Raw genomic sequence first — 15,184 nt, forward strand, 5'->3', positions numbered from 1 at the left:
TTTTGGTTATGTTGATAGCATCTGCATAATATTAGGTTACGTTATGTGGTCATCCGTTTTGTGGAAGCCTTTATTTATTGTTTTAAGGTTTTGATTGTTATCTAATTTAATCTAGACACACGGCCGTGTGTCCGCCAAGTTCGAGCAAAAAAAGCGACACACCGGCCGTGGGTTATATTACACGAACCATTTCGGGCCAAATTCGACCCCCCTGTAACTCAAAATCTATTTTATTTACGCATATCAAATTTCTAGTATCTGTTGAGACCCCCTCACTTATCTAAAATACAAAATTTCATTAATATACCTATTGTAGGTCTTGAGATATTGACGTCAGAAAATCGCTATTTTTACTATACACTCACTGACTGATTCACTGATTCACTGATTCACTGACTCACTCATCAAAAACCTAGACCACTTCCAATGGTCGTATTGACTTGAAATTTGGCATGGAGGTAGGTCTTTATGTCAAGGTAAAGGGAAAAATCTGAAAATGGCCAAGTGTGAGTCGGTTTCAAAATAATGAAGGTGTTTTATACCCGGTGTAAATTGATACCCCTAAGGAACTAAAACGAACTAAATGTATCTATATTTATATAATATATCTTCGAATGGTACAAAGGTTTGTATTTAGTCAAAGTTAAGTAAAAATCTGAAAACGGCCAAGTGTGAATCACTTTCGAAAATAACGAATGTGTAACTTTGATCCACGAACATAATATATGATAACATGTCATGTCAGTCAGTTGGTAAATCTAGTCCATTTAGTTAATCTAGTTCATTTCTTCGTAAGAAACATAGTGCATATTCAAAAATCTAAAAGATAGTATAAATGAGACATTTCTTGAACTAACTTCATCATAAGAAAAAAATAAAATAAACAACCTTACAAAAATAAATGAAATCCCACCCAAAACAAAAATGTGAAAGACTGCCAAGTTCGATAATATGGGAATGCTTCGCCTATAAAAGAAGTGAGATCTGAATAAGTACCAAGTTCCATACACATACCTCAGTTAAAAATAATTACTTTTTAATGATGTTTCTTGGCAAGTTTTAATAGAAAATTAAATACTTGATTCATTGCGTTTAGTAGGTTTATAACAAGGTGTATGAAAACTTGCCAAGTAACATCATTAAAAAGTAATTATTTTTAACTGAGGTATGTGTATGGAACTTGGTACTTATTCAGATCTCACTTCTTTTATAGGCGAAGCATTCCCATATTATCGAACTTGGCAGTCTTTCACATTTTTGTTTTGGGTGGGATTTATTATACATATTTAAGAAGATGGAATTCAAACACGTTTTTAAAAAGCTATCTGATATATTTCTGATACTCCACCCAAATTTACATGGAACACAACAAGACTAATAAAAAGACTGGATGTCAATTAAGTCCAAAGGTAATTAATGCAAATGACTAGATTCTAGATAACATTCTCGGAAAGGTTAAGACTAATAGACTAAAAGTGAAACGCTAAAGTTCCTTTATCGATTATTCCAGTTCTTCAACGTAAAGAAGAATTTTCCAAAAGCATCTCTAAAATAAATAACCTACAGCGAAAAACGCTAAAATTAAGAAAGCCATTAAAATATTCGTATAGCTTCAATCCTTTGGAACAGTTTGATCTTCATCTTGATCATGGCCAGGATCCAGTCAGCGGAGAGTGCTACGTACCGCATGTCGTGTTCCGTGTAGTGGCCTTCGACCCTGAAGTACATCTGAAAGAAGAAAAACCGCTTTAGTCACATGATGTCCGTCTAGCCAATCATCGGCTTCGGCGGCTGTTCTCATGTAAGGAGATCTGACGCAGGTGCACTCACGAATAGTGACCACTCTTATAGCTATAACTTCACTCTTATAGCCCGATGGGGTGGCAATCCGACACTTGATTAAATATCTAAATATATAAAACTCAAAGGTGACTGACTGACTGACTGACTGACATAGTGATCTATCAACGCACAGCTGAAACCACTGGACGGATCGGGCTGAAATTTGGCATGCAGGTAGATGTTATGACGTAGGCATCCGCTAAGAAAGGATTTTGATCAATTCTACCCCCAAGGGGATAAAATAGGGGATGAAAGTTTGTATGAAACTTTGTCAATTTTAAGCCGATCGGACTAAGACTTTGCATGCATAAAGCTACTATGGCGTAGGCAACCCTTAAGAAAAGATTTTGATAAATTCCATCCCTAAGGGGATAACATAGGGGATAAAAGTTTGTATAGATTGCCTACATCTTCTTAGACTTTATGAAGAAGTCCTGATGACGAATCAGAATTTTATGATGACGTTCGCTTAAATACGATTTTGATTAATTCAACCCCCATTCAACCCCCACGGGTGATAAAATAAGGGATGATGAAGGATGTAAAATGTATTAGTTTGAACCTATCAGTACGTAATGGAACGAACAAAATAATGTTTAGTTCTAAATGTTGAGAAGTTCTGCCTACCGCTATTAGATGGCGCTGTGCATTTTCGTCTCATTTCTGAATCGCGGTGTTAAGATTCTCCGCCAGTCTTCTCTCATGGACAGTTTTATGTTGTTTGCTCACGAATAAGTTCACCCAATAACTTAATAGTTTTAGCGCCTAATGACAGATTAGTAAAGAATATTGTGTACAAAGAAGTTTTGTAGGCCCTAATTTTTTACACACGCTAAACAAAAGTAAAGCCGCAAAAACCATACCTAATTAATAATAATAATATTCTTAACGCGAGCGAAGCCGCGGGCAAAAGCTAGTATTTAATAAGATAAATAGATTCACCATCCATCATCCTCCTGCCGTTATCCCAATTTTATTTGGGGTAGACGCAGCATGTTTTCTCTTCATGCTGCAGAAGTTTCGGCTTAAGTTTTATGATCGGCCGCCTGCCTGACACCAACCCCCTTTGGGAATGCTGTTGTGGTGATTTACCCGTCACCGTGCGGGTGGCCCAAAGTGCAGATGTCATGCACTGACCTTTAGGTTCTCTTAGTCACCTCTTACGACACCCACGGGAGGAGAGGACGTCCTATTCTGATCCGGGGTAGATAAATATATTAAGAACTTTATATGGGGATTAATAGGGGAGTAGGTGAGCAGGCCATACAACTGCGTCATTTCATGTGGTCATATACCACAGATTACCCACTAGGTACTTGCACCTTTTTACCCATTCAATGCAAGTTGAACACACATCCAATGCGTCACTTTTATACGTCAATACTGCATTTGATGTTTCATTGTTATGTCACAGTACTCCTGAATAGTATTTATGGCAATATATTATTACTTTAAACAATACTTAATTTCCCTTTTAGAGCTACTGTTTTGTACCGCGCTGTCACGGTTTTCGATTACCATGAAAACAATCCTGTAATCACATCGGTATAGGCAAAGATTGAATCATAAAATTTAGTAGCTACTCAAGTGTTCGACTTATTATTGCTTAGATGTAGGATGTTGTTCTCAAATCGGTCAGTGCCTTTCAAACCTTCTTTGGTTCATGATCTAGCCCACTAACTGGCATACACTCGTTAACGTCAAAGTGAGGGTCAAATGTGAAAATTTTTCGGAATCACGGTACGTACATACGGTACAATCAATAAGACAAACTAATATTTCTAATAGCATTGTTATCAGAATAAATAGTTGCTAATGCCTACTTAATTAAATGGATTTAACCAATAGGCTTTTCCCCATTGCGTAGAACTAAAAAGCAATTAGGAAACTACTTAATAATATGCGTAGCGATTACCCATCATTCATCATTTTCCGAGCCTTTTTCCCAACTATGTTGGGGTCGGCTTCCAGTCTAACCGGATGCAGCTGATTACCAGTGCTTTACAAGGAGGGACTGTCCTATCTGACCCCCTCAATCCACTTACCCGGGCAACCCAATACCCGTGGTTATGCTGGTGTCAGACTTACTGGCTTCTGACTACCCGTAACGACTGCGTAACTATAACCCATGCACCCATGTTACAAGAGGCTAATAAGTATCTACATAATTTCAATCAGATGGGAATGTTTTAGTGAGCTAGTTTCTTTCTCTGAAACTTGAACCTCTGATTGCATTATCAAAACAAGTTTGCTACACAAAACATAGTGAAAGACTAGCTATTTCACTGCTCTCCCTGGAGAACTTTCCATAATCGTGTAAAACTAGCCTTTCTGTATAAACATTGAAATCGGTTTAATACTTTTCATCAAAAAGTTTTGGTGCTCCTTCTCTGCTATCGTATCCTATTACAGCCGTTCCCAATATCCGTTGATTTGCTTCCTAGAGATATAATTTTGACAATAGTCCTATACAGGTAATGTCAAATTCCATCTCTAGTAAGATAAATTGAATATTGGTAACGGCTCTTCGTAAATGAATCCAAGCCAACAACGGTGCCTACCACGTATTGCCTAAAATGTAAACAACTATTTAGTAGTAGGTAACCCCAGTAACCACATAACATATTATCATGACACTTGTCACGTAGGATTATACTATTTCTTTGACTCTAACGGCTTTAGGCAAAGCCAATCATTAGGTGGGTAACACAGGATGACGTTTTATAACACAATGTTATTATGTTTTCCCAACCATTTAGGTAAGAGTAAACTTGTAATGACGTATGTTATTGTTTAATTATATTTGATTTAAATTACATTACCAACGTCAGCAGTCATTAAATCCTATCTTACAGTTGGTGATAGTGATAGTACCAAAGTTGAATAACAAATATTGAACAAAGCCAATTTGTTAAACTATAATGGTGTTGCCATAACTATATAAACCACAATACGTATCTATCTATGCATTATTATAGGTAGGTACTTTATAAATCACATTTACCTAAATAAAATATGGTTTACCTATTGGTACTTACCTACCAATTTATTACATTCACTACAACTTATTGACCATTTAAGGGCAGTAAATATTAAACAAATAAAATTACCCTTTAGGGTCGGTTCATATCTGACGGAAAATGCGTCGAGCGTATCGTAAATGTATGATCGACGCACTAACGCATCATCGGTTATGTGTGAATGATTGAATGTTTTACCGTATATTTGTCAGTTCTGGCGTTACGCGACCGATAATACGCGACGCATATTCCGTTAGATATGAACCGACCCTTAATCAGCAGTTACGTATATACTACTAAATGCACCTTGTCAAGTTCGTTACTGTAGTAATAGACGTCAGTGCTTGACAACAACTGATTTATTCATATAAAAACTCATTACACAACAATTCCCCTTTTAAGAACATAACACACATACACTTCCCCCCTTAAAATAACATAAATCTTTAAATAACATAAATCTTAAAATAACATAAATCTTAAAATTCTCAGGGAACAAAAACCTAACACAATTCATTGAAAGAAAATTAAAATGAAACAAGACTCTAAAATAAGGATTCAATACTAGTAAATAGTTTAGCTTTTGCCCTAGTCAATGGACCAGGCGGGATTCCGCTCGAGGTTACTGAAGGACCTGCTGCATCTTTCTCATTAGGTTGAATACCTCTTTCCTGATCAGAGGAAGCAGGTGCCACATCGATTGCCACCGGGATTGGCTCACATTTTATCAAATGTCGTCGGTTGCGCCTTACTTTATTGCCACAGCTTGTCTCAACAAAATAAGAACGAGGAAATCCCGCTTGCCCTATAACTTTACATCTTGTTCTTTTATTTTTCCCATTTAAACAAATAGCTTCGTCTCCACATTTTAGTTCCGGAAGAACTTTAGTGTTTCTATCGAACCACCTTTTAGAAATAATTTGCTTCTGCAACATTGTTTCATGTTCCTCAACTACTTTTGGTTTTAACATATTAACACTAACTGGTAACTTACATCTTAACTGACGGCTCATTAGTAACTGTGATGGGGAACTAAGACCATCTCTTGGAGTATTCCTATAATTAAGTAAGGCCAGCTGAAAGTCACTGTTATCTCTTAAACATTTAATCAGCATTGACTTGACAGTCTGAACTGCGCGCTCACTTTTCCCATTTGATTGGGGATAGTTAGGAGATGATGTTATGTGAGTAAACCCCCACTCCCGTGCAAATCGTCTAAACTCGCGACTGCAGTACTGTGTGCCATTATCTGTGACAAGTAGTTCAGGAATGCCATGCCTCGCAAATATTTGCTTAATTTCTTTTATAATGCTTGCCGACGTTATATTCGGTAACTCACAAACTTCCACATAGCTAGAATAATAATCCACAATCAAAAGAAAATACTTTCTCTTCCATTCAAAATATCAGATGCAACTTTATTCCACGGAATCGATGGAATCTCCACAGGTAATAATGGTTCCTTGGCAGGCGAATTTAAACATTCCTGGCATATAGAACAACGTTTAACAAATAACTCAATGTCACGAGAAATGTTTGGCCAAAATATTGCTTGGCGCGCTCGGCGCTTACAGCGGTCTATACCCTGGTGGCCCTCATGAACGACCCGTAACATTTCACCCCGTAAAGAAGAAGGTATTAAAATTATATCGTTTTTAAACACCACACCATCAACTTCATACAATTCATCTTTCATAGACCAAAAGGGCTTAACAACATCCTCTACTTTACATTTGTGCTCCGGCCAACCCGAGTTAATGCACTTGATAAGCTCGCTTATTTCTCTATCATCGCGAGATGCCTTTTTTATTTCACATAGTTTATTGCATGAAATAGGAATGTTATTAACAATCATCGCTACCTGATACATTATATTTTTACTCATTATATTATCCTCATATAAATCAGGCAACGGTGCACGCGACAGTGTATCGGGAATAAACATGTACTTTCCCGGTTTATAGCTCACAATTAAATCATACCCTTGTATTCTTAACATCATTCTTTGTAAGCGTGCTGGAACGGACATCAACGGCTTTTTAAAAATACTCTCCAATGGCTTATGATCGGATTCAACAACAACACGTTTCTTCCCAAAAATATATTGATGGAACCTCTCACATGCAAACACAATGGCAAGGAGCTCCTTCTCAACCTGCGCGTACCGGCGCTGCGTGTCGGTGAGCGTGCGTGACGCGAACTCGACGGGCGGCCCGCCTGCATGAGCACTGCGCCCAGCGCGTGCGCGCTCGCGTCCACCGACACCAGCACCGGCGCGCTCACGTCGTACAGCGCCAGCACCGGCGCGCTGCTCACCGCTCGACACAAACTCTGAAATGCACTGCGCTCAGCGCACTCCCACAACCACTCCGTGTCTTTACGAAGGAGGTTAGTTAGTGGTAATGCCAATTCAGAATATTTTGGTATAAACTTAGACAAGTAATTGACGGCACCCAAAAACCGTTCTAAACTTTTTCTGTCCGTAGGCTCTGGCATTTCCGTTATAGCCTTTACTTTATTGGAATCCGGCCTCATGCCGTTCCGATCAAATATATGCCCTAAATATGTTACCTCCCGAACTCCTATCTTACACTTAGCTTTATTAAATTTTAAATTTATCTCACGAGCCCTATTTAATAAAGCATCAAGTCTTCTGTCGTGCTCCTCTTTATCTTTTCCCCAGACTATAATATCATCAATAAAACTGTCAACGCCCTCCAAATCTTCTAGAAGCTGGCGTATCTTACCATGAAACACTTCCGAAGCGCAATTTATTCCGAATGGTAAGCGTAAGAACTGGTACCTCCCGAATGGGCTGATAAACGTGCATAAGTCAGCACTCTCCTGATCAAGCTGCACCGCCCAGAAACCGGAGTTAGCGTCCAGCACGGAGAAGTGCGTGGCGCCGTGCAGGCGTGCCGCCAGCTCGGTCACGGTGGGCAGCTGAAAGTGTGCGCGCCGAACTGCGCGATTCAGCTCCCGCGGGTCTAGACAAACACGAATGGTATTATTTTTCTTAGCGACTATGACCAAAGGATGCACCCAGTCAGTTGGATGTGTGACCTTTCTGATCACCCCATATCTTTCCATTCGCTTGAGCTCTTCCGCCAACTGGTCCCGTAAACTCAGTGGTATTTTCCTCGCTGCTGAGATGACAGGCCGTACTGACTTATCTATCACAATGTGATATTTACCAGGCAAACATCCTATACCATCGAACAAGTCATCATATTGAGACAAATTTAATGAATGAATCCGCTTAATCAAATTCAATTGTATGCACGATATCCGTCCCAACACACTCTGACATTTCATATCGGCTATAGCAAATTTCAGTTCATATTGTTTACCTTTATAAACACAAGCTATATAGCACGTTCCCTTTACCGGTATTACATCGCCACTGTAAGATTGTAACTTTATAACTTTATTACATTTCAAAATGCTAACATCTAAACCTAATTCTAAAAATCTCTCAAATGACATAACATTTATGTCGGCACCAGTGTCAAGTTTGAACTTCTCGGTACCACTGCCACACGATAATATTTCAAACCACTCACCTAGTCGTTTGTTTCCCTCAATCATGGAAATAAAAAATGAATCACCATCATCCGACTCTGACTCACTTCGGTGTTTAATGTCGCATACGCGCGCTGTACCACCACCTTTATAAAACGCATTCGCTTTGCACACCTTCGCAAAGTGACCACGATTTCCACACACGAAACACGTGCATTGATTCGCTGGACAATTTCCAGCCTGACAGCGCGGTGACAGGCCTCCGCAGCGAGCACATAGATGCGGGCTGGGCGCTGCGCCCCTGCGCGCGCCTCGCCGGCCGCCACCGGCACTCCCGCGACCTCGTCGCCGTTGCGCGCCAACCACGTCCACCTGCGCCACTCCCGAACTCGTGCCAACAGCATCCATCTGCTGCTCGGATTCCCTGGATATTTCCTCGGCTTGGCATAGTTTTACAGCTTTGTCGAGATTCAGATCCTCACATCTCAACAGCCGATCTCTCACCCTTAAACTTCGAATGCCACACACAATTCTATCTTTGATCAATTCGTCCTCAAGCTCTTTGAAGTTACAATTTTTCGAAAGGAGGCGTAACGCAGTAACATACTGTTGGATTGATTCGCCTTCCTCTTGGTTCCGAGTGAAAAATTTGTATCGAATTAGTGTAATATTTAATTTTGAAACAAAAAAACTATCGAACTTCTCAAGTAAAATTCTGATATCATCTCGATCCTCCTCCTTATCGAACGTAAATGTTTGGTATATGTCAAAACCTTCCGGACCAATTAAATTTACCAGTAGACTCGCCTGAACCCCAGCAGTCTCTGTATAGGCACCCGAAGCTTTCAGGAACAGCGTGAGTTGTTGTCGCCACCGTTTCCACGCCTCTGCGCGGCTTGCAGGACCGCCGTCCAAACTCAACTCGGATGGTGGGCGAGCGTGTTCCATTATTTTTGTCGATAAAATTGCACCAAAATACGTATTTTATAATAAATTTTGAAAAAATTTTCATCACCGCTGTCACCATGTAGTAATAGACGTCAGTGCTTGACAACAACTGATTTATTCATATAAAAACTCATTACACAACAGTTACCATAACAGTAACAGGTATACCGACCGCGAATGAATGTATAGGTACGTATCTACCAGACTTAAAAAAAACTTGTTCTTACATAAAGTTATCTTTTCAGAATAATTTTCAAAATTACCGTATGAGACTTTGCTAGGGTTTCTGGTTTAACAAATATCAGATTTATCTTCAATTTAAACATAACACAAAAGAAGATAAAACTACCAAAAATAACTTTAGACAATCTCTTTTCAAATCGCGTGTTCCATTTTTTCTGGCCTTATAAAAAGATAAACATTATCATAATTACTTCCGTTGATTGTTTGCCTAAAAGTTTTGATAGGTTAAAATTCCAATTGATACCTTATCGCATTTATCTTAGGGTATACTTACCAATGGCACGCCTCGCTCGTCTGGGGGCTCGATATGCTTATCTTCCAGTCTGAAGAATACAGAAACTTGGGCCTGAGGTATGGGGTAAGCTACCGTCGGCTGGCTGAAGATTGCCTGTTGGACAAACCACAAAATCAAAAATCTTAGGTCGTCAAAAAATAAAAATCATTAATTCAAAGTTGGCTGCCAAATCAGCAGACAGCCCTCAAAACGCCCATGCTTCACCACTTCCTATGTGTTTTTGCTGGACAGAAGAAGTGGCGCACTAACTCCCCAACAATACGTCTTTTGGGTATTCATTCATTCATAAAAAACTTTATTAAAATTTATTGAACTTCAGTAACTTGCCTCAAAATAATAGTACTGAGACACTTCATCCTTAGACCCTCCCATATACCTGACGATGTACATAAAGGTCTCGCCAAGCTTCCATTTCTTCTCAATCGCATAGTTGATAAACTTCTCACTGGTGATCGCGAAAGGAGGCCCAATGGGCTTCATGGAAAGCTTGACATTGCAGGCGAAGTCACGGCTGTCTGGAAATGTGTTAAGAATTATAATGAAAATAGGGTCGACTTTACAATAGCAACAAGGAAAGAGAGTGAATTAGGAGTGAATACCAAAGAAGTAAAATTGATGAAAGACGTTGAAATGCTCATCATAGATGGTTATCTCGCACTGATAGGTTTTTGCTCAAGGCACAACAAATTAATACTGATGACGTTCGATCGGACGATGATTTAGATAATTTTGAAATAATATGTACGCGATGGTGCGATAACGTGAGAATCTAAGAATCAGCTGCAATGCGGCAGTTTCCAAAGTTAATGTTTGACACATTTAGTAAGTCAACAAATTTGGGGTCTAAAAACCTACTGCATCTTTTGAGCTCTGAGGTGACTTTTGATTGAAGAACTGCAAAACCCTGAAAACATCAACTTACTTGCATGATATAGTTTGTGCAATATCTACTGGGCCCGAACTATTTATTGCTTCAGTTACCACCATCAATTTGCAAAAAGTTTCTCAGCAGTAAAGTCTATTTGAACATGTATACATTGTGACTCGTAACTGAAATTAAATAAGACATTTTGCAGACTGCGAACTGTAAGTTGTATTCAGTACGGGATATCAGATGAAATAATACATACGTAAGTACCATGCCTTTAGGTTCGGCTGTGGGCACATTATTCGGTACTGTCATACAACCGAAGCTTGCGAAAGAAGGTTTTATATCCCAAGACTTAGGGGACGCGAATTCCATAGTTTGGGAGCAACCGTCCCCAGCCTGAAACCGCTGAGATTTTTAACTAACAAATTACCAGACTTGAGGATCGAACTTGGAAAATACTCAAGAAATCCTATTCCAAAGATTAACAACCTAAACCCATAGAATTCAAATCTGAATTGTTCTACTACGAAAATAGTGAATGCCATAATATAGTCCAATAGTCGTAAAACACAGACCAGGAAAAGTAATTACAACTATTCCATTTTAAACAACATTAAGTTGTACAGAAAGTAATCACAGCCTACTCCTAAACAGGGAACTGAATCGAACGCCTTTCCCAGTGCGAGAAGACCATAAATGATATAACATAATACCGTAGGACGTTTTTCATCAGGGTAGCAACGTAAGCGCCTGTTTAAGAACTGCTGCCTCGTCCGGAGCACGCGGTGGTACTCACTCGCAAGCTGCTTCAAAGTCTGTCGGACCCCTAACTTCTCCTTTGCGCGGTTGATCACAGATACAACTGTGTCTATAGCCTGTTCCTCATAAGACTTTATTTCGGGAATATTCATGTTGGGGCTTTCAGATCTTTTTCGGTTAAAATTATTTTTGTTTGTGACAATCGGGTTTGGTTACGTCACGTCATTGTGACAGCTTTTTTTGTTTTTCTTTGTTTCTTTTTTATAAGGCTTGTTTATTGTTTTGGAAATTTCAAAAAGGTTTTGTCCAAAATTGGAACGTTGGCTAGTTTTATCTTTGCCCATTATTTTTCTGCGTTATGCAATTCGCTTCCTCGATTGTATAAATGCTGTTTCTAAGGAAAACAACCTGAAAACTTGCCATTGCTCTCGTCACAACGTGGCTTCATTACCTACTTTGTTTTACGTTACAATGTCAACCGTTTCTGGATTATTTCCGCAGCTATTAGTTTCATACATACGTCAATAACTAACATTATTAACGTTATTATATTACGTCCCATCATACGCTTAAGTTTCCTGTTATGTATAATGTAGGCAGTTTCAGTGGTTGTGGGATTTTTGTGCAAATTACACTTAGAAAGTAATAAGTAAACATGTTGGCAGTCACGTGCGAAATGCTATTGTTTTTGAAACTGAATGTAATGTAATACTTCTAATAGTGGGAAGAAAGAGAATAGGATAGTTAAAAGAGGTATAAAAAGGTTAGTAGGTTTATTACTATGTGATTCCTAGCATCCAACTTTAGCATAAATGCAGTAATGTGCACAGTAGAGAAATTAATTATCTCGCAAATCCTGTAGAAGGGTGGCGGGATGATATAAACTGTTATGAACATTTCACACAAAAACTATTGAAACCATGTAACCAGATAAGTTAGCTTAACGGAATTTTCCTATTTGTTTGTTATGATTAGTAAGAGAATAACCCTATGAACCAACAAACAACTTGTTGACTACTTATAATAAATTCAATGTTTGTTTTCCTGTAGGAGAAAATTACCACTTTATAGACAATACAACTGAACCGTTAATGTATACTTGCCTGTCTAGAAAATATTTCGAATTTTAATTGGTGTGGTGTGGTTTCTATTATATTATACCTACATTTTAAAACAAATATAACTGGCATTAGCCGTTTTTTTATTATAAAGTAAACAAATAAATAAATGTTTGACTCATAAAAAAGCCTTCATCAAATATCAAAGGTCACTTACATCGATGAAATGTCATCATCGTCATCAACATCTTAACTCTTCATCAGAAGAGATAGTGATGAAACGTGATACTGTCTAATAAACACTTTAGTTGTCACCTGATAACCAGAGACTGTTGTCATTGATAATACCTAATGTCCTTAAACGTAAGATGCTACTTAATACTTGACCAATGCTACTTAATACTTATAGCCTACGCTTGTACAAAACCAACTGGATATGTAGTAAATTAAGTAAAATTTAAATAGGTTTAAATAGGTTGAAACTTGCTCGCGGCAGGACCTCATGAGTGCATCCGGCCGTGCTCTCGCTGTGGCAGCATATTGGGCTGACAAAGTGTAGTCTCACTATAAGACATGTCATCAACACGAAAGAAGAAGAACCATCATCATTTCGGATGTGTCTTTTAGCCTGTGAAATGAAATAAATAAGTCATCATTATTTAAGTATTTTACAATTTATCATTCACGGCAAAGGCTCCTTCTCATAAAGAGACTAAATTTTTCTTTGTTTGGTTCTCTGTGTTATTCTAAGCGTTCTGAAACTCATATTTCGTCAACTTCTTGCCATATTTGGCCAAGTTTTTAAACCCGTATTTGTCTTGACTCTTCATGCCTCTTCCAGTGCAACAATGTTTAGTTCAAGTACTAAAACATTATCAAATCCAAACAGCTGTTTGATATAAACACCTGACTTGATAAGGATATCGACTGAGCAGGTGCATATTTAAATATCTACGTTATCATAATCATTTGAATGAATATCACTTAAGTTCGTCGCGTGATTATCACTTTGTTAGAAGTCATTGATATTTTTTTTGTTTTTTTAACTTAAACAATTGACGCAAATCATTAATTCATGTAGGTCGTTAGACGTTACGTATGCTTAATTAATCAAAAATCCATCCGTCGTTTATTTGGTCGTTCCCTTCCTCGTTAACCATACTTAATTTAACTTACTAGAACTGCACTCCACCGTACCTGCGGTCCTCTGCCCAGGACAGTTGACCCAAAACAAAATTTTGAACAAAATTGATCGATGGCTGACATTGTAAATCACCATGATATTAATAAGACTTTTCGCACGTGACCATTCGCTCTCAAGTGCCCCTATCTTATCTGAGCATAAGATTACAAACGTGTTCCCGACCATAAAATATTAAGCTACCTCGACGTTACCACCCGTTCATGTGTATGATTTACTAGTTTGATCTCGGGATTTCGCCCGCGTCCGCTACTCCGGCCATCTGGATAAAAAGCAGCCTTTACCCCCACACTCAGAGACATTTAATGATTACTTAAGTCATTCCTTAGTGAAGGATTTCTTTGACAATCGTCCATTAGTCTTCAATTGACCATCTACTGGTGGGAAACAAGATGGTTTCCGTCACCTTTCTTAGTCATTGGTGTCCAGGCTGTACTAAGAAAGTACTTACAAATATATCACATAGAAACTACAGTCATTTTACCCAACCTCATTCATCACATTTAAATCTTCATTCCCATCATTCACGGTTACTACAACACCAACGATGCTACAACTGTCTTTCCTAGAAGCCATTTAAGTTTAAATTCTACCTCGAACGCCTTGCTGTGACTCAACGGACGCAGGCGCCGTATTTACTACATGCACACGTATATATATTTTATATGTAGGTATATGAGTCATCGCGAAAGTAAATACCGCATGAGTCACTGCAATGACATCTTAAGAATGCTGGCTGTATTTGCAAATGTAAGCCTTTGGGTGCTTGGTACGATTGTACACGTGTTTATGTAAATAGTTATATCTTTGTAAGTACATTTTCTCTTTTTTTAGGATTCTGCAATGAATAAAGATGTTGCTGTGTTCTTTTTGTTAGTTGAGAATGATTGATTTACCTACAATATTGTTACTGTTACAACCTTTTTATCGTCCTACTGCTGGGCACAGGCTTCCTCTCACACGGAGAAGGAGAATATAACCTGTAATAACCGTCTAATTAAGACCAGCATTTATGAAGCCGCAACCCCGGCTTGTTTGACAGCCCTTACATTAAGTTAAAAGAAAAAAGGTGCCTAACAATCTGTAAAACTCTGGAACTCAGCATCTATATCCGGTTAGATGGGAAGCCGAGACCGACGTGGTTGGGTAAAAGGTACTTATGCAAATGATGATTTTAATACAGAACCATACTGGCTTAGTCTAACAAGTGTTTTTTTAAAGTACATAACTACTGAAAGATACGGTGCTGCTATGAGACATTTTTATCGGACGTACCTGTATTTACTCTTACATGAGTACTTACTGAAGTACTCAAAGATTATGGAAAATATGAGTAATAGTACTTACTCTCGTATCGCAATATTCAGTCTATTCATAGTGATCAGCATGTTTAAGTTTAGTGCCGTAAGATATCACCATCATGTT

General features: G+C 38.5%; 1 protein-coding gene across 1 annotated transcript; it reads right to left on the bottom strand.

The window, feature by feature from the left end:
* Positions 1-1,326: 1,326 nt before the first annotated feature.
* LOC110376219 (uncharacterized) lies at positions 1,327-11,759 on the bottom strand. Its single transcript, XM_021334625.3, has 4 exons — positions 11,538-11,759; positions 10,198-10,385; positions 9,850-9,963; positions 1,327-1,728 (listed from the first exon to the last, which is right to left on the bottom strand). Exons 1-4 carry the CDS (start codon positions 11,650-11,652, stop codon positions 1,594-1,596), a joined length of 552 nt encoding a protein of 183 aa, XP_021190300.1. The 5' UTR covers positions 11,653-11,759; the 3' UTR covers positions 1,327-1,593.
* Positions 11,760-15,184: the final 3,425 nt, after the last annotated feature.

The sequence above is a fragment of the Helicoverpa armigera genome, chromosome 15, assembly GCF_030705265.1.
Source record: "Helicoverpa armigera isolate CAAS_96S chromosome 15, ASM3070526v1, whole genome shotgun sequence".
NCBI classification, from domain to species: domain Eukaryota; kingdom Metazoa; phylum Arthropoda; class Insecta; order Lepidoptera; family Noctuidae; genus Helicoverpa; species Helicoverpa armigera.

What these genes read in the sequence shown, in the direction of transcription:
- LOC110376219 (XM_021334625.3), bottom strand. Translation starts at nt 11,652, where the DNA reads ATGAATATTCCCGAAATAAAGTCTTATGAGGAACAGGCTATAGACACA. An exon ending in CTCAGTACTATTATTTTGAG is followed by an intron (nt 9,964 to 10,197) that starts GCAAGTTACTGA and finishes TTTGTCCAACAG; the next exon opens with GCAATCTTCAGCCAGCCGAC. An exon ending in ACGAGCGAGGCGTGCCATTG is followed by an intron (nt 1,729 to 9,849) that starts GTAAGTATACCC and finishes TTCTTCTTTCAG; the next exon opens with ATGTACTTCAGGGTCGAAGG.